Here is a 27,895-nt window from a genome sequence, read left to right as displayed (position 1 = left end):
TTAATGAAGTACTTTATGGGTAGACTAAACAAATGACTTCTGATCAAGAGAAATTATCCATAAAGTCCCTTCCAGCTCTGCAATCCTAAAATGATGATGACTGAATTAAGGCTGAACTCTTACTCGAAGTCAAAAGAGTGCATTGAAGCGACTGTACTTTGAACGTAGCGTCGGAAGACAAGATTCAGCGGGTCCTTTGGGGCTAAGGTCATTACGTGCTGCTGGGCGGTGGAAAAGGGAACGCCTCTCTCTTTCACTTCTTTCAACAGACTATTTGAGCAACTCCAGAGGTGTGCTTCATGAAATGCAAGGAAAGGTTTCACCGAACATTTTGCTAAATTAAGTGACTATCCACTATCCGCCGTGAGCCCCCGTCACGAGCTTTCCTCCTTTCCAATCCAAAGGCGGGAAAACCGAGTCCGGGGGTGAGAAAGGCGCTCCTGCGGTCCTGTCCCGCAAAAAAGACGAGGGGGCAAAGGAAAAGGGGTGGAAAGGTTAAGCATTGTGAGTAACGTGTAATAGTAAAGGAGCTGCTTTTCCTTCTCTTCGTCAGGTCGAAGAGCAAAACCCCTCGCGATTTGGATCCGTTTTCTTTCTTTTCCCTGGCCGCTCGCAGTCTGTACCGTCCCAGAGTTCCCTCAGGCCTCCGCAGGGCAATCTTTCTTGGAAATTGTCTGCCAGCAGCAGGTGCTCGGCGTCTTTGTCCTTCACTTTGTGCCTAGTGCTGCTGTTACATGAGGACATTTTACTGCGAAGTACTGTACTTATATACTTAGAATTCTTATTAGGACGGTTCATTTCATAGACACTGGTTGTTCACCACAAGCTGGCTTTTATTTACTCATAGCACAACTCAGATCCACATAAGATGCCCTGGTGTTTACAATGCAGTCAAACTGGGCAAAGGGGAATGTGCTTTGTTTTATTTTATTTTTTACGAGAACAAAACGAGCATGATTGTTTGTGACAAGCGTCTCGGTTCGAGCACGCGTGTACACTGCATGTTTTCTCTTTTTTGCTTAAGGATTGTCAGCACTGTTGTGTGTGCAAATCGACTCATTTACAGCCATATGCCTCTGTCTCTGTCGTGTTTATCTCTGCAGTGGCTTATCACACACAAATCGTCAATAGGAGTTGCAAAAGTGATACATGAACTGAGAGATTGATTGCCTCAGAGTCATCTTTGTGGGAGAACAAGCCAAACTTCCGTGAATCACTCACTGAAAATAAAAGCAAGTCTTTCAGCTTTTATTTTCAGACTCAAGCAAGTCAAGTCTTTCAGCTTTTATTTTCAAGCAAGTATTTCAGCTTTTCTCCCCTTTTTCTCAGCTTTAGGACAGACGGTAGGGGAGGAAATAATGAGGGAAAAGCTTGCATAAATGTCAAAGAGCTAATTTTGTAATAACATTTACTAATACTGAAATGAGGATGAGGGATTTTCAACAGCTCTTTCATGCCACAGCCTCAAGATAAATGTTCCTTCCAGGCCTCTGGTTAGTTTTTCACAGGAAATAACTTCTAAAAGGACAACACATTAAAACACGCAAAGCTTTTCATCTAGTACTCTTCAGCAAATTGTGGTAATTACTATTAGTGAGAATGTAACCGGTGGTGATAATTACAATGAGAATGAGTGCAAGCAAATAATAATAGGAATGTTCAGTCATCTACAGTATATGCAACATTATTTTGTCATATGTTTAAATACTAACTGTCAGAGCAGGTTTTGGTGCAAGCAACAGGGTAACGTCAGTAAATAGTTCATATATTGCTTTTGTCTCTTATTTGATATATGTAACAACCAGTATGCTGTACTGGCTAAAAGTGTTGAATTAGAACTTAGAAAACCTTACTTCAAATCACCACTTAAACATGAAATTCATTGGACCTGTCACATTTTCTAATCCTGGTCCTACTTGCCAGGGTTGTTGTGAGGATAAAGTTGCAGGAGGAGAACAAATGCGCCTTTGGTTCTTTGGAGTAAAGATGGGATGTGACTAAATAAAGATTATGAAGGAAAGTTCTAAAAACCCTCAAATATCACCTGATGTGAAGGTATTAGATTTCACTTGAAGTAATCCATTTCACCCTGATGAAGCCACATAAAAATACCAGCAGGTCCTCCTATTACATCTAAAGACATTGGAGATTATGTTTGATTAAGAGCTTTGTGCTCTTGAAAAAAACATACGCTTTTTTGCCTTTTTGATTGGCTTAATAGGGATAATGCTGGCTCAGTATGGATTAGGGATTGCTTGATGTTTAACATAGTCGCTTCTGCTTTTGTTTGTTGGACAGTAATCTGACATTTTAATTCCTGGGGTCAGTGGTTAAATTCTTTTACAGTAGTAGGATTCCATGTAAAATAATGAATGAACTGTTGGATGTTTCTGAAGATCATTAATAGAGTTTATTTTACAAAAAATGGGATCAAAATATTTAGAGTAAATAAGAAATACATAGACAGTGAAATATAGGAACAGGAGCATATCTATAATATAGACCTAAGTAAAATAAATGTTACAGCTCATATCTTTTCCCAGCTCCCTTTCACCATTTTCTCTTCCTCTCTCTCTAAATGTACAGCTCAGCCACACACATTCTCAACCTGCTGTCTCTCCTATGTGGCCATTCTAGAGGTTCCTATCAAGCTTGCTCTTAGAGAGATCTTACGAGCTCCATTAAGAAGCAGCCACATCAAAAATTTTGGAAGAACTGAATGAAAGTCAAGAAAGATGGGGAAAGTGGAAGGTGCAATGCCATACCATTGTGTGGCGAGAGCTTAGCAAAAGTCACATACTTTAAAAACCTAGACTTGCTTGATTTTTGAAGGGAAAATTACAATTCCACTTTCAAGTTCCACTTACAAATCCACAGTTACAGTTGCATTGGCAAATTACAGTATGAGAGTGTTAATCTGTAGTTCTAGGAACATTCTACAGTATATAGAATTACCGTAAGAGGCAAACTCTTTTTTCAGGGTTAGGAAAAGGGCATTTTGTAGGCTTTTGCAGGCCTTTTAGGGAGGGAGTAATTTCAGGAAGGGGCAAGAGAAAAAGACTCCATTATCTCTCTCTGGCTTTACCTTACTGTACTAGAAACCTCAGGTTTGGGACAGGCTGCATTTCAACATACAGTATTGAAAATTATTCTAGAGATTGGGAAGCAGGATATTTGGGCTTCTTCTTTTCCTTCCACCTCTCTGTACAGTACAGAATGAGTGATTCCCATATCTCCCCCACCCCTTCCCCCATCCATTGCAGGTCATTCTTAAGCTGTTTTTATTTAATTCTTTAAATTGTAGTTTATAACTGTACATAAATTGTAGTTTATAACTATACATAGTTTTCCCTGTACAGGAACTATTCGCCTGTGTATACAGAATATTACTATATTTTTGCACAGTCCTGTTTTGCTTCCAAACCAATAGGCAGGTATATACGGTAGCTACCCATGTTTGATATTAGAAGGGATCAGTAGAACACACTGGGCTTTACTGGACCATCAGCCCTAGCCAGCATAGCTGTGAGGAAATAGTTCACATAGCTGCCCGGTGTTCTAATATTAATTTATCTTAGAGTCTCATACATTTTTGCTGATCAGTTTATTTTCTTATACCAGGTTACTCTGCAGTGGTTAACAAAATAACATGAATGACGTAAGACGCCAATCTCTGTTTTTCATCCGTCTACCTGAGCTGCAAAAACTTTGTGCTGTGAAGGTGACAGTATGTTCTCAGCTGGCGGTTACTGAAATTAGAACAGCACAGAGGAGGATGTGCAGGTAAAGGAAATAAGCTTATTGCATTATTGCCACATAACAGTCCTGATTAAGGTCAGAGTTGATTCATTAAAAAAAATGAAAACAAGATAATGTATTATTAAGTTACTTACCCATGGTTATATTGCAGCCAGAGACAGGATCCACCTTGTGTTGCTTGCTGAAGCAGAGGAATCAACTGTTCCTTTTCTGTTTTAATTGAGAGGGAGTCACTTTAGCCCAAGTTGTGTTATTCCTTCTACTGAATGCAGACACTTTGTGTACTATTTACAGTCCAAATTTTAATAGGCAGCACTTAGCACCTATATGTATGAAACCATCCTTAGGAATTCAGACAATATCAACCCACATACGTAGACATTGTGTGTGTGTATGTATGTATGTTTTCTCTCCCTGTTAATTTACTACTGACTTTTCATTCCTGTGAGACTATCTGTACTAAGATGTATGGAATCAAAGCCAAACACCTAAATTGTCTTTAATTCAGTTACTTAAAATAGACCAACTGAATTAATGCGACTTTGGTAAGTCAATACTCATGCGAATTCCATTGGATTTCTCCCCATTTTTGCTGAGCACACTTGAAAGACTGCTGAAGATGGCAACAATTTTATTGTTATACATTTCATGTTGTAAATGTTTTCCAATGTTGTACGTTGATATTTTTATTACCTTTCACAACTTATGTTATAAATAAATACAAATATTAGTATGAATGGTTTTAATTCCCAGCAAATGGTAAGAAATGCACCACCATATAGGAAGATCTTAAGCAGGCTTACTCAAAGTACTTTAAGTGGGATGTACATCTTAGTAATTATGGTTATGATGATTGCAATCCCATTAGGAAATCAGAAAGACCTGTAACATTTTTTTAAATGAATTACTTAGACAGATCTTGTTTCTTCATCAAGATGTCCTTTCCTCACCTGTTCCTGGGACACTGAATCAAATTTCAGTGGTTATGACGGTAAGTAATAATGCTTTTAATATGTAATTACTTTACAATACTGTCATCAGGAGAACAAATTCTGCTTCCATTTTAAATATGTCCCTTGGCTCAACTTGTGCTAAGTGTAGGCATAGCTGCATAGGGCAAAATTCAAATTTAGTTATACATTTCTTAGCAAAAGCTGCTCTATTGCCATGGACATGGTAGTGGTTTCCATTTGCTATTTATTTGGCATGGGGCCTCCTGAGAGTATAAATAATGCTAGTTTTTCCAACCACTTCCAGACTCATTACACATTTATTGATGAGAATCTTATGAAATAAAGAATATAGATCAAACAAAAGGCAGTCATTTTCCTATTTCCTATCTTCAAATCCCATAACTGCCCTAATGTACAGTAGTAATATTACTTGAATTCCAACTTGCCATTCATGTTAACCTCCCCTGTGTTTCTCTGTCCCCTCCGTATATTGTCAACATTGTCTTCTGCCTTTCCAGGTTATTGAGCTTCCAACTGATGCCCACCTGCATGCATTTGAACCCTCAACATTTTCCAGATAGGGCATGGATACATATTTATTTTATTTATTTATTTATTTATTTATTTTATATCCCGCCTGTCTAGTCACTTAAGACCACTCTAGGCAGCTTACATAGTTGTGATCTTTAAATCTATTTTTCTTTGCTTTCTGTGTTTTGCAATTCCTCTCTGTCCTCCATATCTTCTGAAATCAAAAGTCTCTATCCAATCTCTTTGCTTACTTCATCACTCCCCATCTCTGTCTTATATCCTCAGTAAGTAAAGTATTTTAAAATCTTTTGTCTGTTTTTTCCTGGATATCTTCTGAGACCAGTTCTTTTCTCAAACTAAATTATCCTACATTATTATTTGTAATTATTTGTATCTGGGACCAGTTATTTTTCTTTAGCATATTAATATTGCATAAGCACTACCAATCCCCTATCAGTCTGTAGTAGAATAGGGCCAAGGTCACTAGCACATGATTTAACTAAGATGTTCTAAGCAGTTCTGTGAGGATTGGTTTACCAAATATATTGAAGTAGTTTGCCTATGTTTAGATACACATGTCCAGAACAAACACAGTTACAATTCATAGATGGTTCGAATGCTCTGACATTGAGCATACTTCCAAATATATTCCATTCCCTAAGACAGGAAGTAAAAAGACCAATTGAGACAAAAGTAGTGAGACCATTCATTCATTCAATTTACAATGGTGCCTCGCTTACCAACGTTAATCCGTTCCAGCGAAATCGCTGTAGAGCGAAATTGTCATCAAGCGGGGGGAAAAACCACTGAAACACATTGAAAACCGCTCAGTGCATTCCAGTGGGCTAAATACCTAATTGTCCAGCGAAGATCCTCCATAGGGCAGCCATTTTCCGGTACCTCTCTTGTGAAAAATCCGTCCTAAAAACAGCAGGAAGCCAATTTAAGAGCTGCTGATCAGCTGTTTTCAGACCATCGTTAAGCGAAAAATCAGTTCCCAAAGCAGGGAACCGATCATCGTTAAGTGAATTTTACCCATTAAAACATCGTTTTGCGATCACAAAAGCGATTGCAAAAACCTCATCGTCAAGCGGATTCGTCATTTTAATGAGGTAATCGTTAAGCGAGGCACCACTGTATATATTGCTCCCATTAGTGCTCAGGTACTACCCTGGGCAGTTTGCAATAAATATAGTATAAAATTTGAACTTGAGATAAAAACGTTAAAAACAATTAGCAACAAACAATTGAAGAGGTGGCTTTGGTGGTATGAGTGAGTAGAGTCTTGATTACCAATTTTGGCATTAGGGCAATCAATACCTTCTTTCATCCACTCTACCCTAAGTCATGGATGTGAGCCCTCAAGAAATAGAAGGCAAAGAATGTAGTATCTCCCCCCACCACCACCCGGGAACACTTATGTTAGAAGGAAGGAAAGTAGGGCCAAGAAATATTGTTGTTTTATTTTATTACATTCATTCGAAAGCATGCAAAATGCAAAAATGCAAGTAGATAAGTAGGTACCACCTCGGTGGGAAGGTAAACAGCGTTCCGTGTCTAGTCACACTGGCCACATGACCACGGAGGATTGTTTTTGGACAAACGCTAGCTCTATGGGTTGGAAACGGAGATGAGCACCGCCGCCTAGAGTTGGACACGACTGGACAAATTGTCAAGGGGAACCTTTAACTAAATTTTAGGATAATCCCTCAAGTGTTCCGCCCTGAACTTGAGGCAGTCATAGGTAACATGAATGCCTTCCCATCTTTGTTTTCATTTTATTCTGTTTCTGACCGTGGTCATTGCCCGTGGAACAAACTACAGTGGTCTTGGCTTTGTCGACATCTCTCCACAGGGCTGAGCTCAGTTATAATTTTTCAGACCTTTCATAATATGTGTCCTGTTTGAAAATCCGTTATCATAGCTTTTCCATTTTCATTTTGTTTGTCTTAGATACCCTTCTACAAATCAGGAAAATTTCAGGCCTACATAGAAAGCTATGGAGCTACAGTAAGTAATGAAAAATTGATAAAATCTTAATTTAAATTACAAATATGTACACAACTTTGCAGTTTAATGCCTTGCTTTTGATCACCAGCCGTTGGAATTCAGGACCCTCATCCCAACCCATTCTGCGTAATGCATATTTACCCTTTATACTGCTACTTCTCCCTCAATTGATTTAAACTTCATGCAGCAAAACAGAAAACCTTGTATCAAGTGAAGTCTGAGTTATTTTTTGATCGCAGTGCACTTAGGGTTAGCAGTAGGGTTAATGCTATGGTATGGATTTAATGTTCTTGTTTTTCCTTACTTCTTTGTGAATTCCAGTACTTTCTCTCTCATGAAGCCAACCTACTGACATAACTTCTCTGCAACATGGTTCATCAAAAATAGCATGAGACTTTTTTTTGTTTTTGTATTACTGGCTGGGGAAAGTATTCCAATGGCAAAAAGCAATAGATTTGTTGGGGCAGGGAGAGAGAGAGAGATCTCCACTTCTATAGCACCACACTCTCTGGGTGATTCATAACAAACAATAAAATCATAAAAAAAACCCACAGTGTACAATGAAAACCCTGTCACAAGTTGGAAGTACCTTTAAATAGAATCACACGAATTAAAACACATTTAAACATCTCAAGTCCGTAGTTCAACATTAGTGTAGAAGGCAGCTTTATATAATTTTCTCTTGATTAGCTTTCTAAAAACAGATTGGGATGACATCTGATGAATCTCTGTAGGTAGCTTGTTCCATACAGAAGGGGCCATGACCAAAGAAGCTTGGTTCCCAATAGTACCTCTTTTGGCCTCCTTAGGTACCAGTCTTTAAAAACAAAGACTGCAAAGAGCAGGTGGAACAGGTAGCTATTTTCTGGGAGACGTGTTCCACTGAGTATCTCCAGCTCTTTTGTTTATTTAAATAAAGCAAAACAAAAATTGTATGAATATTATGTGGGAAGTAGCTGAAACTTTAACATATTGTTTAGAGCAGGGGTCCTCAACCCCTGGTCCGTGGCCTTGCCAGGACCAGGTCATGGAGACAAATCTCCTCTCCCCCCCGCATGTGCAGACGCATGCAAGCCCCTCCCATGCATGCACGGCCCCTCACACACACGCACGGATGCTCCCTCCGTATCCCTGCCCGCACACTAATGGAGGCAAAAATGTTGGGGACCACAGGTTTAGAGCTCTTCCGGAGACAATATGATGACATTCCTACTTTGTAGGACCAATTCCTTGTGAAGTCTGCAAGAAAATATGACACTAGGGAACAAAGTTTGCATAAGTTATGTAGAGACAATGGCAGGTTGAAGTAACTTCATGCATTGTATCTTTCTAAAACAACTGAAGTTCAGATTCCTATCTTCATGTGAAAGCCTTGGGCTCTGTCTAGCAAATCATTATTTATTAGCATTGGTTTTATGGTTATACAAGGATACTGATGATCCTTTCTCACTATATAGTTATGAAGACAATCTGAATAAATCTGGTATAGCCCTCCAGGTACTGTATAAAATAGTATGTTATTAACAATTAATTACAATATTATATGTACTCCTCCAGGTGACCAGATTTTTACACAGTTTTTCAATCACTTGTTATTAAGTTCTAATTTACTTAGTATTAATAAATTAGCAATAGAAATATATTCTTAACCTTTATACAATTTATACACTTTCACAACTGAACATGGAATAGTAGAAAATGGAAGCTCATGCAGTGCAGCCTTGCTGTTGATTTTCTTATTTTAAATAGTCTTTGTCATTGACTAAGTACGTACTAGTTGGACTGGTTTGTGCACATGTTGAGACATAGCCAGAATATCATTTTATACTTTCAGTGCTCAGACATTCTTTTGTTACCTTTACAGGGTAAGTGCATAATATTGCTTTATTAAATTCAGATATGATTGCCATATGTGGAAACTGTGTTGTAATAATGTTACAATCTTGATTACTCATGCATGAGTTTATCACTATGGCTTTTCTAACTTTTTAAGTAAGGATCAGAATTTCACAGAACAAAACTTTTTCACTTTTACTGATAGTTGAAGATGTTGGAATGTGACGTGTATCATAACTAGTGAGAAATAACAGATAAACATTTTGAGTTGGAGTCAGGTTTGCAGTCTGAATTTAAACAGAACCAGTGTAACCTGCTTCTCTTAAGAATTCCACGCATGCCTTTCTCGAAGATGCTCCACCCCCCTCACTTCCCTGGTTGTCTAACCCTTCAAAACAATACCCAACATTCGGTGGCAACTTTGGATGGACTGATAGACTGTTGTGGTGTCATTAGCTCTCTATGCCAGGACTGGCTGCTCATAATTTTAGCAGGAGTAGATGCCTACCCCTATCACTTCAAACATCTCCAATTCCGACCAGAGCTGCCATACATACGCAGAGAGAGAGAGAGAGAGAGAGAGAGAGATATTTGTATTTCTGCCAAGTGTGTGTTTTCCCAAGTTTGCTGATACTTCTTCACTTGGTGAAGAAAATACATAAAGTATCAGAATCATGGACAGTTGACGAAATATGTGCTCAGTTTCAATGTTGCAGTTTTTATTTATGTTCTGTGACCTTTGAATCTTGTTTGAGTATTCTTATTCTAGCAAACTTTATTCAAACTTTGGAAGTGCCTAATACCTGTAATGGACTGGATGAGGGTGAACAAACTGAAGCTTAACCCTGGCAATACAAAAGTGCTCTTGGTCAGTCATTAGGCAGTTTGGAGAATAGGGGTCCATCCTGTGTTAGATGGGATTATAGTCTCCTTGAAAACTCAGGTTCACAGCTTTGGTGTACTCCTGCAGAAGTAGGGGTGCAGCTGAACACGAGGAAGGGAAAAGCTACGGAAGACTTAGTTAACTTCATTGAGAACAATGAAGAAATAGTTAAAGATTGTCTATATCATAAACACAAGAGTAAGAATACATCACTAGAGACCAAGGCCAGGATAATCTATATTGTGGTATCCCTGATTACTATGTATGAACAGGAAAGCTGAATACTAAAGTAAGCTCATAGGGGGTGGGGAATCAGTTCATTCATAATGCGGTATTGGATGAGAGCTTTACAGAAACTGTGGACCACAAAAAGAAAAGAGAAACATATGGATGCTAACCAAATCAAGACTTGAATATTTCTAAAATAAAGTACTGTATGATTAAGCTGAAGCTATCATCGTTTAGTTTGGTCACATTACAATAAGATGACACACAGTAGAAAAGACTACTGTATAATGCTGGACAAATGAAGGCTGTTGAAGGCAGCAGGAAAAGAAGATGGAATAAGAGATAGACTAACTTAACTTAAGCCATGGTCTTAAACTTCCAAGATGTAAACAGGACTGTTATTGATAGGATCTTTAAAGGTCACTAATTCATAGGGTCACCATAAGTGAGAAGCAACTTTACATAACAACATGCATGTGAGATAATTTTTTTAAGCTGATGTGTATGTGATGCATGTTGTTATTGTTAGGCAGCAATTACACACAATGGATGAAAGAGAGAAGACAACAGCACCAGTTGTCAATTGATGAGGCTAGATGCAGAGGGAGGAGAGGTGGATCAGGGCCAGAGCCACTGTCTCAACTACAGTTCTATCGCCCTTACAGCAGCCAACACAGTGCTTGTGAGAGGATTCCTTTTGCTGGCTGTGCAGACAGCTCCAGTGCTCCCTGCTAGTTCTGTGCTGTTGTTGCTGCCTAGCACGGCTTGGTCTCCCAGTCATCCACCTCTATCTCTTTGCCTAGATGTATTTGTTTGTTTGTTTAATAGGCTTCCTTTCTCTCAGAATAGGGAGCCACATTGGTTTGGAATACAGTTAAAACTTGAATAAAAATTCAATAAAATTTCAGATGTTAGAATAGACTTAAACTCATTATATTATTTAAATACAACACAGTGCAGTTTAAATAAAAGTATTTTAGAATATCTTAATTAAAATACTGATATGGCAATGTTTGTCTGACTTAACCTATTGGCCAAATGACTTTTTTTTCTGCCATATATTATTTACACTTTCCAATTGAAAAACTGAAGCTGCTGCCTAGAGATCACCACCATAATTATCAAGTCAAGTGATATATTGCGAGAATGGAAAATTGATCACACATCTGTTAGTATCAGTGGATAGGATGCAAAAGTAGGAAAAGCTCTGCTTGAAGTCCAAACTATATGTGTGAATAGTCATTCATGTCATTATATGTTTTTGTTGGTTTGCAGCTATGGAAGGAGAGTGATCTACGTTTGTCTTAGTAGGGTGGAAGAGAAGGCTCAGTGGTTTAGGAATCCGGCGGTGGAGCCAGAGGCTGGGAGTTTGATCTCCACTGTGCTTCTGTGATGGTCTGGACTCAGTGATCCATAGGATCCCTTCCAGCTCTGCAGTTCTAAGATTATTATTAAGAATTAACCTTTGGGTCCCACAGTAGTGCCTGTTCAGATTTTGGCTGCTCCGTGGCTGCTCTTTGATCTGGGAGAGGCATTGCCACTTGTACTGATGGTAACTTTCCTTTCAGTGCAAATGATAGCCTCACAGTAGTGAGCAGGATCAGTACAAAGGGTTAACTTCCTTCCTTCTTTGTGTGGGTGACCCCAGCCTGTATGTCCCATGTTTGGTATTTATTAAAAGAAGACAGTCACCAATGGCCCCCTAGATAATTATTGCTTCATCTTGCTGGACCATTAACCATTTGAGAGCTGCAGCTAATTGGAATACGTTCTTACCAGGCTAGAGGTATTAGTGTTCCGATTCAGTATAAAACAGTTTCAGAAAGGGTCAGTGTTTCACCTGTTACTGCTTGAGAGTTTTGAAAGAGCAATGTCTGTTTTTCTTTTTAGATGGCAATGCCAGAGAGAGTTCTCCCATCTGTCTTTCAGACCTGTCTTTCTTACTCACTTATAACTAAACTTGCTCCCCATTGGAACCAAGCTGGTCATCTGTTGATACAAGGTATTTATCCAGAGTCGTGCTGTAATAGTGTCATAAATATATGTGTATTTGCTAGTCTGCATTACTTGTTATTAATTTAGACTCTAAATTAATAACAAGCAATGCAGAATGACAAGTACACATATATAGTTTCTTCCTTGTATGGTTACTTTCTATGTTAATGTGAGTTTCTTCTTTGAAAAAGTATTCCATCATGTGAACCCAAGCCTGCAGTCACTAATGTAAGATCTGAGGCTAGAATTACCGCTTCATCTGCAGTTTTGAGAATCAGGGTTCTCTAACTATCACATTAATGTACTTACTCTATAATGAATTTAGATAAATAGCCATCTTCGGAATGGAAATACTGAAAGACAGGATATATATTTCTGAACAAATAACCTGTATGGAAAAGCTAGGATTTTGCGATCCCCTCCAGCCCCACCTCAACTCTAGGCATAAAATACAAGTGGATTTCATAAAACAGCATTTTGAAGTTCGTTTGTATATTAAAGTAAATGGATGTGAGTGTTCATGATTCTTTGTCCTTGATTGCCCACTGGACCATAGCTATGAGTATGACCCAAACATTTCCTTGGCTTTGCTGTCTTTAAAAATATTTATATGATATGTTTTGTATTCAAATTAATGTTAATCAAAGACTAGTGACTCTGCCAAATGGAAGCAATTCTAAACTGTATAACTATCATAGAGAAATGTAGATGCATTTAAACTGGATTATATTTTGTGTTTTTATTGAATTCTGTGTACCTTGTTTAGTGAGAGATTTTTATGAAGTTACATAAATAATAATGTTTATGTTTGTATACATTTTGATTTTCAATTTACATCTGTACCATATGCCTCCATTTTCCCTATAGTGGCTTAAGAAATGCTTCAGTGTACGAAATGCCTTTTTCCAAAATGTCAATTAATATGTACCTATTTCATTTGTTAAGGGAAAGATTTTCTCTCACAACGAGGAAAGCAAAACGCTGTTGGTGAGTATAGTACCAATTAAGAATTTTTTTGGCTCTTTTTGAACTTCCTGTTATCCTAACTTCAAAGCAAGTTTATATGTGCCAGTGATTGATAAATAGTACAGTACAATAGGATATTGTACTTCTATGCGTCGAAGGCAAATCCTGGTTCCTTGGTCACTATGGGTGCAGATAACATAGAGAGACCACAGCCATGTGGCAGTCAAACAGTAAGAGACCTAATAACTGAAAAAAGACCAAAACTCTGCTTTCCAATTTCTGCTTCTGCAAAAATGTTTCAGAATCCTTTCTGAGACGTTTGGGCCAAATCGAGGTCTGCCATCTTCTCAATCAACCTTTTCCCTTCTTCGTTGCAATGCAGGGTCACTATAGATTTACCTATTTAAACTGTGCTTTGTTTGCCTTGCACAATTTGTTACTTTTGCTATAGCAGGAGTGCTACAAACTGCAAGGGGGGCAGTTTTCCATAGGTTTCACTAAACCTATGGAAAACAGTGGCTAAAAGCTAGTGGTAAGTCACACCTAGAATAGGCCCATTAGCTTTCATTGATTTAATGGGCCTAATCTAGCTACAATTTACTACTGGATTTCAGCCATTGGTTCAGCTGGCTGGATAGCTTAGTGAGTTAGGTCTCTTGCTGTGGTGGCAGTTGAGTTCCCTACTGTGCATCTCAGAACAGCCAGCCTGTGGGGCCTTGGGCAAACTGCACAGTCCCAAGGGCCCTCCAAAGAAGAGAATGGTAAACCCCTTCCAAGTTCTCTTTAGCCAGAAGACTCTAAAAAAGGCTGCCATAAGTCAGAATTGACTTGGCAGGATACAATTAATTAATTAATGTACGTATAGCCTAAGTGATTCTGTGGCTAACTTGAATAGTCTTGTATTCTAAACATGGGGGTCATGACTACAATCAAGCTTACACCAGTGTAACTATTGCAATCCTAGGCTACCTCGCCAACATAAAACATCAATTAAGAGCAAGGAAAAGTATAGCGACAGTGACAGATCCTCTTGGTCTCTAGCCTTTCCTTAATCATGGATTCAATTCATTGACAGTTCAGACCATAGGAGATGCAGACAACTCTTGTCAGAGCAAGAGATTTAGTTGTTTAGTGTAGTTGTTAACCTTTTTGATATACCAAGTTGTTACAGAGCAAAAATAAAAATGAAAGAGTTTGGGCACTTTAAAAACCAACTGATTTATTTCCATGTTAGCTTTTATGGATCAGAATCCTTTTCCTCAGATACAGTTTAGGGTTGTGACCCACAACAGCTCACAGTAAAATAAATCAATTAGCCTTTAAGTTGCCCTAACCTTTTTGATTTTGTTTTTATTTTTGCTGTGCATGTTGAAACTGACTAGTATAACTGCCTCCTTGGAAAGTGGTAGAAGCTAGGTAGTAAACATTGTGGGTTGCAGTGAAATGAATCTGAATAATTTTGATTCCATGTACATGTGCTAAAAATAGAATACTGTATAAGTATAGTGGATATTGTGCCTTCTATTACAGCTATGGACATCAATATATCAGACAACCAGCTCTGCATCAGTGTGGAAGTGTACACTATACGTCTGCCACCACCTGAGGTAGAGGAGTAACTAGACTTGTATTTTACTAGATTTGTTGAAGCTAAGGGCTACTTCACAGTGCTTGTTCTGATTAGTTCTAGGAGTGTGTCTGCCATATGTTTGAGCCACACCCCAAGTTTTTTTCATACAGTATGAAGGCTATTGATAGCTATTGAGCAATAAAACATTGTTGTTTAGTTGTTAAGTCGTGCCCAACACTTGTGTGTGTGTGTGTGTGTGTGTGTGTATGTATGTATGTATGTATGTATGTATGTATGTATGTATGTACAGTGGTGCCCCGTATAGCGAGGTTAATCCGTTCCGGATTAACCCTCGCTATACGGAATCATCGCTAAACGGGTAGGGGAAAGGTATTGGAACGCATTAAACTTCGTTTAATGCGTTCCAATACCTTCGTTACTTACCCGTTCAGCGAGGATTCCAGGTGCCGGCAGCCGTTTTCGCGCCCTGCCCTCGCTTTCCGGGCTTCCGGCGGCCATTTTGGAACCGCCGATCAGCTGTTCGGCGGCTCCAAAATGGCCGCCGCAATACCCGATCTTCGCAATGCGGGTTTTCCCCATTGCGAAGATTGGGTATGTTTCCGTATAGCGATCCCGAAAAAGGGATCGCTATACGGAAACATCGCTATACGGTGCACTTGTTAAGCGAGGCACCACTGTATATGTATATATGTATTTAATTCTTATAATTTATGCACACAGCCAAGTGTATACACCATTATCAGCTTGGATGCTGTTGGAAAGGTCTAGGTTTCAAACATCACTAAAGTTTTGAAATTGTGGTCTTTGAGTAATGGGTTATGGTTATCACTGCTTGAAAACATCAGCAGTGACAAGTGTTCTTTGTTTTTTCATTAAATGGGGTGAAGTGAATCAAGTGAACATACGCATGTTCTACTTTTAGCTTTAGAAGACAATATTCTTTTGCTACTCTACCTAGAATAGGCCTCCTAAAGAAATGTGATCCCATTCAGTAATTATTGACTTAACAGGACCCATTCATTAATTAGGTCTACTCTAGCTGAGACTAACGATTTGACTTCATCCACAGTATTTCTTTTAAATATATATTTATTTTAGTGCACTTTAAAAAATGTATTCCACATTTCAGGTTGTGTCAAGGATCAGTTCCAATTCTAAAAACCTTTTAACTTACTGTTTAAATCTTAAACAATTACATTCACATGATGAAGTGATTAGAATCATTATATGAATTTCATAACATAGCTTATGAAATTTTGTAAAGCTTCTGGCCCAAATACTGTTGATGTTTCCATACACATAAGAGCAATTGTGCACGTTTTTTCCCTTGTGGGAGGCCCTCTGTGATGCAATAGGTTGCAACCGGTATGAGTCCAAGTATGTGAAGGGGGCCTGCGAGAAGAGGAGAATGCTTTTACAATTATGTAATCACATAGTAATAATCTCTGTTGCTGTAAACACAGTTGCTGTAAATCTTGAGCAACATGTTTGAATCCAAGTACGTACTGTGAATTCAGATCACTCTGACATATCCACAGCCCTACCAGGCTGCTTCTATTCAGGCAGAAGCGAGGGAAGAGCAACATTTACCATTGTTCCTGTGCAATTTTTTTGAGACATTATTTCGTGGGAGATAAATCATTTAGATCAGCTTCAGACATGGTCTAAATATGTCCCTGTGTTGGGAGCATGCAGAAGGATAGGTGGACTTTGGGTACTGCCTATACAGAGCCTCCCTTGCCATGGCTGCAGAATGTTCTTGATCCTTTGGTTTCTCTACCTCTCCAACATTGGAGCTCCAGCATAGGAGAGTGGCGGGGTGCAGATCTTTCTGGGCAGCCAGGGACAAGGGATCTAGGAATAGGTCTCCTTCTCCAAGGTCAGAATTCATTCTGTGGGATTGGAGCAATTGTGTTTATACTTCAAAATAAGTAAGTGCATGAGATACATCTGATGAAGTGTGCTGAAAATGTATGCCAAGTAAAATGTACTATTGGTTAAGGTGACAAAAAAAGCTGTTTTTTTTTAATTGGGGGGTCAAGCTAAATATAAGGGGAAGACATTATCTTCGGTTACCTTCCCAGGAATGTACTAACATTACTGTCTGGTTTGCCTTAATACTGCTCCCTTGCTCCCTGGAATTTTCAAAATAAATAGAGTTCATTAGGTATAATGTGCCTTCTGGACATATTTCTCAGTTGCTCCTTCCGTAGAATTTTAATTATTTTAATACATAAAATTGCTTTATGTGTTTGTGAATACCTTTGAAAAATCACTATATCAATTTTTTCACCCTATTTTTAGCTGGAGGATTTTGAAATTTCAACAAATGCCTTAAAGAGATTTGATATTGATGATAATGCAGTTATTGAAAAATATTCTATTTTAAGTAACTGGTGCTATGTTTTGCCAAGGTATGTTTTTTTATCTTTTGACAAGAAGTTATACTGACATGAACAAAACCTTTCTTGCAATATAGATAAGTAAAGTTCCAATGGGAACTTTAGAGAATTCTTCTTGATCAAAATGGAACGGAGACTTTCATCTCTGTTAAAAGAAATTCAAAAAGCAAGGAATTTAAAACTGTAGCATATATAAACACAGTTTACATTCATTTTTATGTTTATGCTTTCCAAAACTTTCCTTTCATGTATTATATTAATATTTGCAATTTTCCAAAGGAAAACTATTACATCTACTTGACTTGTCCTATCATGGATTCTGGTCAGAGGAACACCTCACTCCATTGGTGGTGGTGGTGGTGGGGGTTGTATCTTTTTCTGCCTGATGATGAGGTACATGTGGTTTTACCTCATTAAAAAGTGTATCCAACTATGTTTCATGCACGTAAAGGCTATGTTGTCACCTTTTCCCCCTGTGGCTAACTAAAAGATGTTCCAAGATGCTTTAGCAGAAATTTCTGATGCAAAATTATAAATAGACAATGGCAGTTCAGTTTATGAGTTATTCCATCCAAAATAATCAGCTGTTTTACTGATCAAATGAAGTTACACTGCTTACAGTAGTGTAGCTGGCTCATTGGTATGAAAATATAATTGGATTTTCTGGTCCACCTCATATCTGACACGGAAGTTGCTGGCCAGAATTCTATTGTATATTTACACATGCATAAAAGTAACTGTAGACCTTACTGTTACTAATTGGTGAGGAGGAATCACATCCCTGATCGTGCTCCTGATTGTGCAACTACCTTGCACTTGCCCGGAACCAAGTATCTTTTCAAACAGATGCAATTAGATTTGGCAATACCCATAATTTCCTCTTGTCTGCAAATAAACATAAGATACATAGGATATGGGTTACTACTGTATTACTCTTTTATATCTATATTTTATATAGTGTTTGATTAATACTATACTGTACTTACCTCTGTGCAGTATGAAAATGGGCAAAATCATAAACATCAGTCACGTGATACCATCTGACTCTGTCTTTGAGTCATACAGGGCTTTGAAGTTGCACTGGGAAAATCTGGTAAGAGATGCACAGGATTGTTTTCAACATTGTCTGTCACTTCATGCACAACAAATTCTTTACCTTGAACAATGCTGCTTATATATTTTGTCTACAGTATGGCTATATTCTGCCAGAAGATTCTCAGATATATTGCAGTATTTACTTCAAATTGATAGGGGAGAAGCTCTTTACGTATCCTTTACTTATTTTAAATTTCTTTGCGTGCTTAGCTTTTCTGGTTCTTACCTAAGATCATGCAACCTGCATGCATGTTTTGTTGTTGTTATTTGTTTGTCAAGTTGTTTCCAATTTATAGCAACCGTAATATGGCTTTCCAGCTACATGAGCTGTTCAAGGAGTATTTTACCATTGGCCAAGCGCAAATTTGAATGCAAGTCTCCTGAGTCCTGCTTCAGGTTCTGTCTACTATACCACTCATGCAAGCATGTTATTTAGTACAAAAAATAGTTATTATTACTTATATGAATATCTGTAATGTATTCTAATTTTATTTATAAGTCACTGGCCAGAATCCTGTTGCTTAGCGCAGTAATTCACACTAGGGTAGGCCCATTAGATCAATGTGGATTTGGTGAGTTCACCTCTATGTAAGTTCCATTGTTTCAAATGGGCTTACTGTAACTCCATCTTGTTTTAACACAGTAAGTCATAATTAGAGTAGGCCCATTTGAACCACTGGAGGAGGAGTTGATTCAGTGGGCCTATGCTAGTGTGATTTACTACGCTAAGCAACAAGATTATGGTCATTATCTTTAAAGATAATATAAACGTGCAATCAGGACTGTGTATGCTGACCTAACTTACATGATTTTCTCAGTATTCAAACCAAATTTTTGAGATCTATTCTGACTGTACCCCCCTGTACACCTAATGCAGTCCTTCGTTTGGAGTCTGGCCTAATCGCCATAAAAGCATGCGCCATATGTTTAATTACTGGCTAAAGCTTCTCTTTTCTTCAGAAGGCTTGGCACAGATGTCACTTTTTGACTCCTTTCAATCAGAATGGAAACTACAACTTACAAAAGAAATAAGGCAAATGGATTTTTCCACCAACGTTCTCTTGGAGATGGGGCATGTCGGTGCTAAAGTAGCACTGAAACAAAGAACCTGGGACATAGAACTTCAAGAGCATATGAGCCAGTCGGGCAAATACAGTGTTGTTACTAATGATGCCTTTACAATATCTTCATATTTGACGAGCACAATGTCAACAAAGACCAGAAGAGCTTTCACATTAACGAGACTTAATGTTTTACCCTCTAAGCTCATGGAGGAAAGATTTCAACATATACCTATCTCGGATTGCCTGTGTCCATGTAATGACGGCCAAGTGGAAAATGTAGGTCATGTCTTACTGTACTGTATTTTCTATAGAGATCTACGCACCAACCTCCTGAGCCCAAGCATTCTCAGATATCCAGGGAGACCTGATGAATTTTACATCAAACTACTTGTTTCCGACCAAGACTCCCTTACTACACACTCTGCAGCAAAATTTTGAGCCACAGCACAAAACTTACTAGTGTTTTATCTATAGTAATTTATACCAGAATAAAATGTTTAAATGGTAATACTGTTTCTTCCCAGGGGCATGCTGATTTTTGAAGTGATAACCTGTGAAAATTTTAACAGTTATGAGTCTTTCTGTGCAGTCATATAGTTGTCTACTTTTGTGTTTAATAATCAGAAGATTTTTATCCACATTGCTCAAGAAAACTGTAACTTCTGTACAGAAAATTCTAAAAAAATAAATTTCAGTCTTTAACACACATTCAGATATCCTTTCAGTTGCATCAGAAGCCGACCAGTGGAATACTTTCCTAGAGTAGATTTAGAAGGTGTTTTAAATGCTTTTGTTACTGATCTGAAGAATATAATTCCTTCTATATGTGGGTTTCCTCTGAAGATGACAAGTAAAGCATTATACGCCACAAAGTATCTCACACAGTCTTCTGCTCAGGTAAAAAAAAAAAACAGTTTAATTACATACATAAGATAGAGATGTTCTGTTTATGCTCATATAATTTGATAGAACTTTGGAGCAGATGTTTATTTTGCTATGGTATGAGAAGACTTTTTAACCTCTTTTTTAACCAGTGTAGTATCTGAAAAAGTAGAATATGAGCGTGAACAACTAGAAGTTACACCGCACTCATACAGAGGCAAACATCAGCCTTTCTAATTTTTGTGATACTTTTCCTTAGTGCTGCTATATCTGCCAATATTTTTCTGTCTAACATGATTCTAGTTAGTTAAGAGCTTTGACCACTCTAACTAGCTTACTAGTCACTTCTCTGTGGAAACCAGTATTTGTAAGACAGCAAGGCATAATAATTATAGCTTTGAGTGAGGAGTGAGAGATTAGTCTTTGCCATATTTATATGGGGTTGATTTAGTTTTGTCTGTTAATTCTGAGAGTGCTTATATGAAGGATTGCAACTGACCATAACCTTGGGCTCAGTGTAGTTTCTCTACTAAAGGCAAACAAGAAAGAGCTTGAGTACAGGAGGGCAGAATGTTCTACAGTGTTGTAACTACATTTGTGTAATATCTGCCCCAGAGACCAGTTCTTAATGTTTGTTCCAAGTACGTTTAGATACATTGATTAGCCTATGCTGTAAAATCAGGAGAGAAAATTGCATCCTGTTTATATTCTTTAAGTTTGTATTTACCTTTGTAAAGTTGATTGCCAAATTCATCTGATTACAAAGTGGGACTTGGGAAGGCAGATATTGCTCTTGCTGCCATCAATATTATTAAACTCTTCTATAGCACCTACTCTTTTCTAACTACTGCTAAGGGCTCACCCAGATAGTGGTTCTCTGGTTGTTCTTGGGTTGTTGCATTTTTGTTGCAGATTTGAAGAGATCACTCTGTTATTTCTGTCCACACACGAGAAGCAAAACTTTTGCTGGATGTTCTGGAATGCCCTGAAGTTTCCTGGTCCCACCTGTTTGTGTACATCCGGAATTGTTCCCTGACATCTCATCACAGAACAGACTTAACCAGCCGTTTGGCTTATGTTCTTCACCCTTTCTCTGCCTACTTCTCTGCTTCCTCCCTCCCGTCTTTGTTTTATCTGCCCATGGGGTGGGAAGGGTCGGATATTGACCCACCGAAAAATGACCATAAGGAAGCATAACCATTGACACACATACAAAATGCATGGATCATCATGGAGAAGTGCAGTACTAGAGTCCAAATGAACAGATTCTGCACTGAATTGGAGCAAACCAGAGCAAAAATGCACCCTTATCCAGCAATGGTGTAAAAAAATGAAACTAAGGTTTTTTGTTTTGTTTGTTTTTGGTTGTTCTGCATGCATTTTGTTCACACTAGTTTCAGCTCTATGTACTTGGACACCACCGGTATGCCATACCACTATGATGGATGGAAGGAGAGTTGACCAAAATCTCTGTCGATGAGCTCCAACATATAATAAATTAGTCCCTATTAAGCTATTAGGCTCCCAAGATACAATAGAATGAATATGATAGAAAAAGGAGGAGGAATTTGAAAAGATGGGGAAGCAAATACCTGTACATTGGCTAGACAAATGTTGTTTTGTTTTTTTGCCAGAGAGGGGTTGAGGAGCAAGCTCCCTGCAAGTGCTTATTCACAGACCAATCGCTGGGACAAAATTTGGTCTCCTAGCTATGATGGTCCTATTTCTGCAGTGAGAGGCTCTTGCATGAGCAAATGTAGTAATGGAGGCATGACTTAAAACATTCTAATTTCTCTTTGTAAGTGAGTAACACAAAGGTTTGGATAAAGATATCTGTGTCCAACATGAGTGTAAGTTATTCCTATTCTACTTATTTCACTATGAGAAGTATTTAAGGATATTCTTGTGTAAGCGCTTTTGAGAGTGTTTGGCAGCTCCTGTATCTGGAAGGATTGCAACATCTGTTTTCACAGTTCAGTCTTCCATTGTCAATACATAATCCCAGGTTGCTTTCTACATTCCTCTTTGCATCTAAACCAGCAGGCTGTGGTTGTGGGTAAGAAAGTCATAGCATGTTCTGTGATGCTGAGATCTGGTAAATTATGTTTGCCTTTTTTACTTAGGCATTATATGTGTGACATGTGAAACAGGATGATTACTTCTAAAATATCACACCTTATAAAAACACACTGTATATAAATTAGTCATTGATATATAATGTAGCTCTATTGTTCTGTTTGTTTCTCTTGTTTTAGGATGTAAACACAAAACCAGCTAATCTCACTGAAAAAAGAAACTGGAAGGTAACTTTAACTCAAGTAATGCCCAAAAAGGATATATTTAATCCTTCATCATGTGCTACAGAAAACAGCCGCCAGATGGAGCTTCAAGTCAACCAGCCAAAAACAGGCATTTTCTCTAATCTGCATTTACTAGCTGAAGATGAGAACACTAGAGAAGTAGGGTGCAGTGTCTATAATAAGAAACAGTGGAAGAAATCAGAAAAATCTACAATGATGTTGAACTCAAATGAATCTTCCAAATTTTCGAAAGATCCTTTAAGGAGAGACTCCACTAGAGTAATACCCATTTTCAAAGGAAAACTCTTACTTACGGATAGGCAAATGACAAAAAAAAACAATGGAAAGAAAAAATTAAATATTTCACAATATGAGCCATTGAAATCTAATACAGCTTCTAAATCAGTTGTATCCAAGTCCAGTGCAGTTCAGCTTAATAAACCATTACATGATGCTTCAAGAAATTATAGAACTGTTCTTCAGATAGAGATTGGAAAAAGCAAGGCAAAATCTACTAAGCACAGACTGAAAGAGAAAAACAAGGATAACGGATATCTGCCAAATTGTGCTTTCACTAAAACTATAGTTTCATATAGAAATTCGACTAAAATGAAATCTGGAAGACAAAGTTCCTCTTTGGTGTTTGCTAGTGATCAGTCGATGTGTGATGCATCAGTTGTCCATCAGTATATAAATAAACCTGCAAATTTCAGCACAGGCCAGAATGCTAGGAGTACTGGATCAAAGAAATCCCATCTCTGCATGTCTCATCCAGATGTAAATGAGAAAAATGTCAGAATATTTCAGGATGAATTGCAAAGTCCAACAGAAGAATCAAAATTTAAGCCTTACAGATCAGTACATAATAAAGCTAAAAAAGGAAAAAGTCAAAAAGAATCAGTAAGACCTGATAAAGATACTGCTAACATACCCTGCCACCATCTGCAATTTAGCTCTCTACAGGTATGGAAAATAATATAGGTATTACAGTTATTTAAGGCATATGAGCAGAGAATTTCAACATAGAAGTATAAAAAGTGAGAAGGAACAAGCATTTTGTTGTATCAAATTCTTTGCACACTTCGTAAGTATTAATTGTGCTGCCAATTCCCAGTCAGCAGTTTCTGACAATTGTATTGCTTTCCCCATGTGATCTTACATGTACTTGGCTCAGAATGTAGATGGTTGCTATGTGACCTATAGGAATCAAATATGCTTAATTGTTGCAGCTGAGGGCTGCAAAAAGAAGTTTGCAAATGGAGAATGCTCTGAGTACACATAGAGATGTAAAACTTTTCAGAGGTTAGAAAACATAGTTTATGGGCAAACTCTTCCAGAATCCCTGAAGCCAGCATGGTGATTAGCTTATGATATCTGAAAGATTCTAAAAGTCGTCCCCCCAAAAAGTATTTTTATTCTATTTATATCCCACCTATCTGGTCATTGCAACCACTCTAATTTTTCTAAGCTGTAGTTCAAACTAAGCAAATCTCAGACTGGTTAGTGCTTGGGTGGAGAACTTCACTATGAGGAAAATGGTATACGAAATACCTAGATATATTATTTCCTCTTGAATTGGCTTTGGTCCTGGTCTTTTCCTTCCAAAGTTATTGCAAAGTTATCACATTGACTTCAGAATTCATATTTAGTGGCTAAGACACTGGCTGAAATGCAGTAGTAAGTCACAACTAGAGTAGTCTCATTGAAGCAGTGGAACTTACAGATGAGTTGACTTACCGGATCCCCACTGATGCAATGAGCCTACTCTAGTTGTTGTTATTATTTATTTAGCTAGCTAGCTAGCTTATATGCTGCCCCCACTACCCAAGGTCTCTGGGCGGCTTACAACATTTAAAATACAATAAAAAGACAAAACAACTAAAATGCAATTAAAATATAAGTTGCAGCTTACTGCTGGATTTCAGCCACTGTGTTTTGTGTTTTCTTAAATGGAATAAATTACTTAGTTTTGTCTTTGATCATGGCATTGTGTCCTTAAAGCAGTAGTTCCCAACCTTCAGTCCCCAGATGTTCTTGGACTAAAATTCCCAGAAGCCTTCATCACTAGCTGTTTTGGCCAAGATTTCTGGGACTTATAAAATAAGAGTATCTGGGGACCCAAGGTTGGAAACCACTGCCTTACAGGGTAATTCCATTTATGAATGTGGATGTAGATTACATGATACTAACAAATTTTGAGTGAAAAGATGTGTGCAAGCAAAACTTTGTAACACTTAGGAACCTCAAGAAATATATGACCTGCCCTGCTTATCTATCTCCAATTCTCTTCCATTCATAATCAAGCCATCAGGGTTGGTAAGTGGTTTGAAATTTCTACCTTTGGAGGCTATAGCTCCAACCATCACTATTTTAAACCAGTTGTTTTAAACCATTTCCCCCCCCTTTTTTGAAATAGACCCCATTCTCAGTCCCATATTCCACTTCTTCATTTGGAGTTGTAATTTTGTCTAAAACATTGGTTTTCCTTTTAGAATACTATAGCAAAGTACATAAAGTTCTTCAGCATTGTGACTGGAAACATACCTGCTGATTTTTAGTTATAATTCGAAAGAACAGATCATGTCAGATATTATGGTAATCAATTAATAATATTTCATCAATGTGTTCCTCAGTGTTTCAACATAAAATATGTAATAGGTAGGAATGACATTTGTTAGTGTAGCTGTTGGCTGAGTGCTATGCAGTACAAAGTGCTTTTAGTTTTCTTAAATGTAAATGTAATTTGCTTTAATGCTTTAACTTGCTGGCAGGAAGAAGGAGAAAGCTATCCAAAGCTCAAGAAACCAAGAACCAATAAGCCATAAAATGAATAAAGATGGAGAAGAATTAGAGGTACTGAAAGAGGCACGTCGGCAGTAACTGTTTTTACCTTTACTACTAGCATAATTAAACAAAAGTGGCAAGAGTTGCATTCCTTTGTTATAAAGGCAGTCATATTCCTGTTTTATTTCACTGTAACCCAGAGCCTAACTACAGTTTAGTACACAAACAGATCTGCAAAGCATGCAAACAATCCTCTATATGCAGAAAAACCTGAATTAATCTGGGTGTACAAAAGAATGCATGTTCTACTAACCATTTCTCTTCATTAAAATTAATAACGAAGATATTGCAGGTAGAAACATTAATTGGAGCTCCCATACTCTGAATGTGCAAATGGTGATAGACTGTAGGTTAGCACCAGGTGCACAAGTAGAAAAGCACCTCTGCAAATCATCTGTCTTGAATATTCTCAGGCCATCCAGCCTGCTTCTTTACTCTGGGCAGAAGCACTTTGTATTTCCCTGTCTGTGAACATTTGCACTTCTGTTGTCTTTGTGTGTGTGCGTCCGTGCATGTGTGTGTGTGAATACCTATTTTTGCTTATGCCTCTGCCCACCATTGGATGCTGTTGCCTTCTGGCCCCCAATCACAGTGAGCACCAGCCACCACTGCTATTTGCACAGTAAGTATATAGGAGAGTGCAAAGTATAGGCCTGCATTTTGCTCAGATTCCTTTCTGCTTGTACAGATGTTAAACTATGGTTTAGTACTATATTTTATTCCTGCCTAAATACAGTACCCTTAATTATACGCCCCCCATGTTATTATTCTTAAGATGATTGATAACCCAACATTTGGTAAATACTGTGTGAACCTTTATTCTGTGATGTGTGTCTTGACTGAAAAGCTCCATACAACCAATGTCTTTTCACGCAGGTACTACATTTCATTATCAGTTCAGTGGTAACAGCAAAGTACCTTTGTTTTGGGATTGGCTTTGTTACAAGTATGATGTTCTGGCTTGTGTAGTCTCCAGTCCCCACCATGGGAAGGGAAAGAGATTTAAAGTTTTTGATTTGTTTGGAACTGCTTTGTCAAGTGGGAGAAACTGCGAACTGACAAGCTAGAACAGTAAAATAGAGCAGATCTGGTCTGATATTTCAGATTGTAGACTAGCTGTGGTTTAGGAGTGGGGTTGGGAATCTGAGGTTCATGGCAAGCCCATGTTGAAAACAATACATTATAGTTTGTGGTTATGTGTGAATTGAAAACATTTTTGTATACTGCAGTTATATACATAAGAAGAGAGAGTCACAATGTTAAGATTCTGTGTGTTATTTATAGTCAACTCTAGGGCTATAATCTTATATATTGGAGTGAAGTTCCTTTGAAATTGTTGGGACTTAATGCTGAAACAGATACATGCAATTGCTTTTTTCAGAGACATGGTTCGAAAGAGGGATCACTCTTTGTAGTGTGTGTACCTATTTCATTAGTACCTCTGATAAGTAGGTTTTACAGGTTTTTAATGTTTCCTAAATGAGAAAGTACTGTTTGACAAAGGGTAACAATAAAGCAAAATAAATATGTATGTAAATTTGAGAAACAACACTTCTCTCAAATATTTTCAGCTCTTTAAACAATTGTGCTTTGTCTTAGGTCTAGTAACCATTTATAGGGCCAATATATTTGTTTCTGAATATAGTAGCCTCTAACTTGCATGAGCAATCTTCTCAGGCATGGTCCATGGTCTGGGGGGGGGGACCTAAACTTTGAAATTTGGGGTCAACCCTCCACCACTTGAACCATTTGCATCAACATCATCTAAACCACTCTCTGCCTATCTAAGAATTTGTTTTGAAACTCTGTTGTTATTATTGTAGGAACAGTACAAAGCACAGAAGAATTTTTTGAAACTTTCCTGAGAATAAATAGTTATTTTAAGCGTTCCAATCTGCTTTTGAAGATACTTTTTCTCTCAAAATAATATGTTCTCAGCATAACTTTATGATAGTGCTAAATTGCAGATTAGAATGACATAATTACAATGCATAAATAGGTAAATCAAATTAAAAGTCAACAGTGTTTCTTTAGAAGATGGGAAATAGCCTATGTGGTTTATTTTAACTTTTCCATTAATAAAATACGTTACTTTTTTCTAAACAACTTGTACTTTGGTTTCCTTTCATTCTTTTAACACAATCATACATATATAATCCTTACATGTAACTAATATATATGTCTGTGTTCATATGTCTCATAAAGGATATAGAGCACCCTTCCCGTGTATTAGTATATTTTGTACAGTATCTCTTAGGGCACAACTACACTGTTAAATTAAATCAGGAGGTGATCTGGGTTTTTAGAAATCAATTTAACATCATGTGGTTGTTGTGTCAGTGTGTGCGTCCTCACTGAACAACTCGGAGTGTGTTTTGTAAGTTGGGTGGTATATTGGCACTTCAGTGCTCCGGGTCCCAGTTCTTCCTGTTTACTGGGAACAATTCTTCACCTCAGCTGCACCTTCTGCCTTTCTTGAGGCAGAGTTCATCTGCCTTGAGACAGCTGATGCTGGACTCAGCAACTTTTATTTAACAAAGTCAGCATCAGCAACAT

The 27,895-nt window shown here is 37.9% G+C and overlaps 1 protein-coding gene across 5 annotated transcripts; it reads left to right on the top strand.

Annotated features, from left to right (window-relative positions):
* Positions 1–158: 158 nt before the first annotated feature.
* On the top strand, positions 159–27,444 carry C4H18orf63 (chromosome 4 C18orf63 homolog). Of its 5 annotated transcripts, none has more exons than XM_020801822.3 (13): positions 159–290; positions 3,622–3,783; positions 4,672–4,750; positions 7,197–7,253; positions 12,091–12,202; positions 13,141–13,182; positions 14,692–14,768; positions 17,057–17,166; positions 18,151–18,247; positions 18,345–18,421; positions 20,027–20,210; positions 22,451–23,458; positions 25,267–27,444. In XM_020801822.3, the coding sequence occupies exons 2-13, from the start codon at positions 3,650–3,652 to the stop codon at positions 25,318–25,320; spliced, it is 2,031 nt and encodes a 676-aa protein (XP_020657481.3). In that variant the 5' UTR covers positions 159–290; positions 3,622–3,649; the 3' UTR covers positions 25,321–27,444. The 5 variants fall into 5 exon arrangements, with proteins under 5 accessions (XP_020657481.3, XP_020657479.3, XP_072854851.2 ...); XM_020801820.3 differs by lacking the exon at positions 159–290 and adding an exon at positions 322–504; XM_072998750.2 differs by lacking the exon at positions 159–290 and adding an exon at positions 594–1,232.
* Positions 27,445–27,895: the final 451 nt, after the last annotated feature.

The sequence above is a fragment of the Pogona vitticeps genome, chromosome 4, assembly GCF_051106095.1.
Source record: "Pogona vitticeps strain Pit_001003342236 chromosome 4, PviZW2.1, whole genome shotgun sequence".
Lineage (NCBI taxonomy): Eukaryota > Metazoa > Chordata > Lepidosauria > Squamata > Agamidae > Pogona > Pogona vitticeps.
Note: the sequence above shows the minus strand (reverse complement) of the source record. Positions and strands in the feature narration are given on the sequence as shown.

Bases quoted from the DNA above. Each gene is read 5' to 3' on its own strand.
- C4H18orf63 (XM_020801822.3), top strand. From the start codon at position 3,650: ATGAATGACGTAAGACGCCAATCTCTGTTTTTCATCCGTCTACCTGAG. The intron at 7,254-12,090 runs GTAAGTAATGAA...TTTTCTTTTTAG, and splicing joins TAGAAAGCTATGGAGCTACA to ATGGCAATGCCAGAGAGAGT. The intron at 23,459-25,266 runs GTATGGAAAATA...ACTTGCTGGCAG, and splicing joins TGCAATTTAGCTCTCTACAG to GAAGAAGGAGAAAGCTATCC.